Genomic DNA, 2500 nt, shown 5'->3' with positions numbered 1-2500 from the left:
CTGCAGATGCACGATCTGGTAGGGCACGCTGCCCGCCTCGTCGTACTCCATGCCCTCCACCATGTGCGGCACGGCCTGCACGGCCTGCACAGTCTGCACGGTTTGTCCAGCCGACAGCCCATCCACCTGTACATACTGGACAGGTTGCATCTCCGTCATCTGGCCCTCCACCACGGCCTCCACCAGCTGCCCCTCCACCACGGGCACCAGGGTCGCCTCGCCGCCCTCGCGCCCTACGCCGCCCGCCACCCCCATCACCGTCACCGCGGTCGGGGGGCGGTGGTGCTGCAGGGACACGGCGGCCGGCGCAGACACAGGCACGCCCGCGGGCAGGTAGGCCGAGACCGACGGCGGCGCCACGGTGGAGGGCGGGCTGCTCACGTAGGGCCCCACGGCGGCGGTGGTGACGACGGCCTCCGGCGCGATGGCGGAGGGAGCGGCGTCCGTGGCGGTGGCGGCGGTGTTGACAGCAGTGGTGGCGGTGGCGGTCGGCGCGGCGATAGCGGCAGTGTCGCGGTGCTGCTGGCGGATGTGGCTCATGAGGGTGTTGGGCCTGGGGAAGCGCGCGTCGCAGTGCGGGCACTTGTGGGGGCGTTCGCCCGTGTGCGAGCGCCGGTGGTAGGTGAGGTCGCCCTGCTTGAGGAACGTCTTCTGGCACTGGTCGCACCTGTAGGGGCGTTCGTTGCGGTGTGCACGCAGGTGCAGCCGCAGCTCGCTCGGATACGGGTACGCCTTCCCGCAAAGATGGCACAGGTTGGTGTAGGAGCGGCGGTCCGTGTGGTGGCGCTTCATGTGGTACGACAGGCGCCCCGACGAAAAAAACACCTGCGAGCACAGGCGGCACTGCAGGCGGACCACGTGCGTGTGGATCTCGTTGATGTGCACGTTCAGGGAGTCGAGGGTCTTGAGCCTGGCGCCGCAGAACTCGCAGGCGAAGCCCTCGCGGCGGTGGCACCGCAGATGGTCCGTCAGCGCCTTGCGAGAGCTGAGACTGCGGCCGCACACGGGGCACGCGTGCGGGCCCGCCGCCTCGGTCGGGTGCGCGCGCCGCATGTGGCACTCCAGGCTCACCCGCGACTTGAACGCCGTGTTGCACACCAGACACTCGTTCTTCTTGCCGTCGCCGGACGCCTCCTTGCCGCCCTTCCGCCGGTGCGGACACACGTGGTGGTCGCGGGCGTGCAGCGACGGGAAGGCCAGCGTGCACGCGGCGCACGGCCACGGGTAGTGCTCCGGGTGCTGCAGGTACCTGTGGCGGGCGAGGCGCGAGGGCGTGGCCACGACCTTGCCGCACACGTCGCACCGCACGGGAAGCCCGCCCGAATCCTCGCTCTTCGAGCTCTCGTCCTTCAGCGAGTCCTCGCTCTTGAGGAAGGCGTGCAGGAGGCTCGGGTGCTTCCGCTGCACGTGCATCTCCATGGCGTAGGACGTGTCGAGCCGGAGTGCGCACACGGGGCACTCGTGCTCGCCGCAGAGGTGCACCCGCATGTGGTTGCGCAGGTCCCCGTCGCCGCCGCTTACCGCGTCCGCGCACAGATGGCACCGCTCTTCGACGCCGTCGGCCGGAGCAGCGGCCGGAGAGCCGTGCGGGAGGGCGTCGCTGGGCGTGTCCCCTCGGGAGTGCAGGAGGCGCTGGTGGCGCGCCAGGCGGGACGAGCACGTATACACGCACGGGCACTGAGGGCAGCGGAAGGCCCCCGCCACGTGCGTCAGGACATGGTCCACGTAGTCCGTCCGCGATGCCAGGCTCTCGCCGCAGCCGCACACAAGTTCCTCGAAGTTGAGCTTCGCCGCCAGCTCTTCGGGCGGGATGTTACTAGAAGGGGACGGCGGCGCTGGCCTGACGAGGGAGGGCGCGGGGGCGGCATGTGGGCGGGGGTGCCGGGCGGACGGTCGTCGTTGCCTCCCGGAGCGACGGACGGAGTTCGAGGGCTCGCCCGGCCCTGCATCCGCGCCCTCGAGGTGGTTCGTCTCCAGCTTTGAGGGCGCGACCTCCTCCTCCTCTCTCTGGGCCTGAAATGCAAAGGCATCTGTTCAACTTCACTTACTATAGTTTACGTTCAGATGACCAAACAGATCCTGAACGTTGATAATAAATTCTCACAAAAAGTAAATATACTAATAAAACGGTAAATAAAAAGGGGGAGAGGGACAGGGACAGAGGGGGGAGGGGGGCAGAGAGACAGAGAAAGAAAGTGTTTGAGTGAGAATATACATGTGGTTTTACATATATACCATACCTTACAATAATATCCTTACACGATTTATGTTGAATTTCTGCACAGCATAAGACACTACCACAAGTCAATCATTCATATCTACCCATAATAGTACCACAACACCCGTAACGAGGATGCGGACCTAAAAGAGCCAACGAATCCTGACCTAGAATCCGTGGTTTGAGGTATTGTCGAGGGAGTTGTTTGCGTGTCAGTCTCCTGCTTGTGTGTAATAGTACTGCCTTGATTGGGTCGTTCTTTTCATTGGTTTAGGCCGACTT

The 2500-nt window shown here is 64.9% G+C and overlaps 2 protein-coding genes across 2 annotated transcripts in view; both read right to left on the bottom strand.

The window, feature by feature from the left end:
• The window catches only part of LOC113825567 (zinc finger protein ZFP2), a 2789-nt gene that overhangs the window by 12 nt on the left and 277 nt on the right, over positions 1 to 2500 (bottom strand). The window contains exons 2-3 of the mRNA XM_027378409.2: positions 2260 to 2294; positions 1 to 2013 (exon numbers count right to left, since the gene is read on the bottom strand). The exon at positions 1 to 2013 is cut by the window's left edge and continues 12 nt beyond it. Of these exons, the coding sequence (XP_027234210.2) occupies positions 1 to 2013; positions 2260 to 2294 (2048 nt within the window). The remainder of the gene's footprint in view (positions 2014 to 2259; positions 2295 to 2500) is intronic.
• The window catches only part of LOC113825560 (zinc finger protein 878), a 51987-nt gene continuing 51362 nt past the window's right edge, over positions 1876 to 2500 (bottom strand). The window contains exon 7 of the mRNA XM_070143756.1: positions 1876 to 2013. The gene's annotated coding sequence lies outside the window, so the exon portion shown is untranslated. The remainder of the gene's footprint in view (positions 2014 to 2500) is intronic.

Source organism: Penaeus vannamei, chromosome 31 (genome assembly GCF_042767895.1).
Source record: "Penaeus vannamei isolate JL-2024 chromosome 31, ASM4276789v1, whole genome shotgun sequence".
In the NCBI taxonomy this organism is placed as follows: domain Eukaryota; kingdom Metazoa; phylum Arthropoda; class Malacostraca; order Decapoda; family Penaeidae; genus Penaeus; species Penaeus vannamei.
Note: the sequence above shows the minus strand (reverse complement) of the source record. Positions and strands in the feature narration are given on the sequence as shown.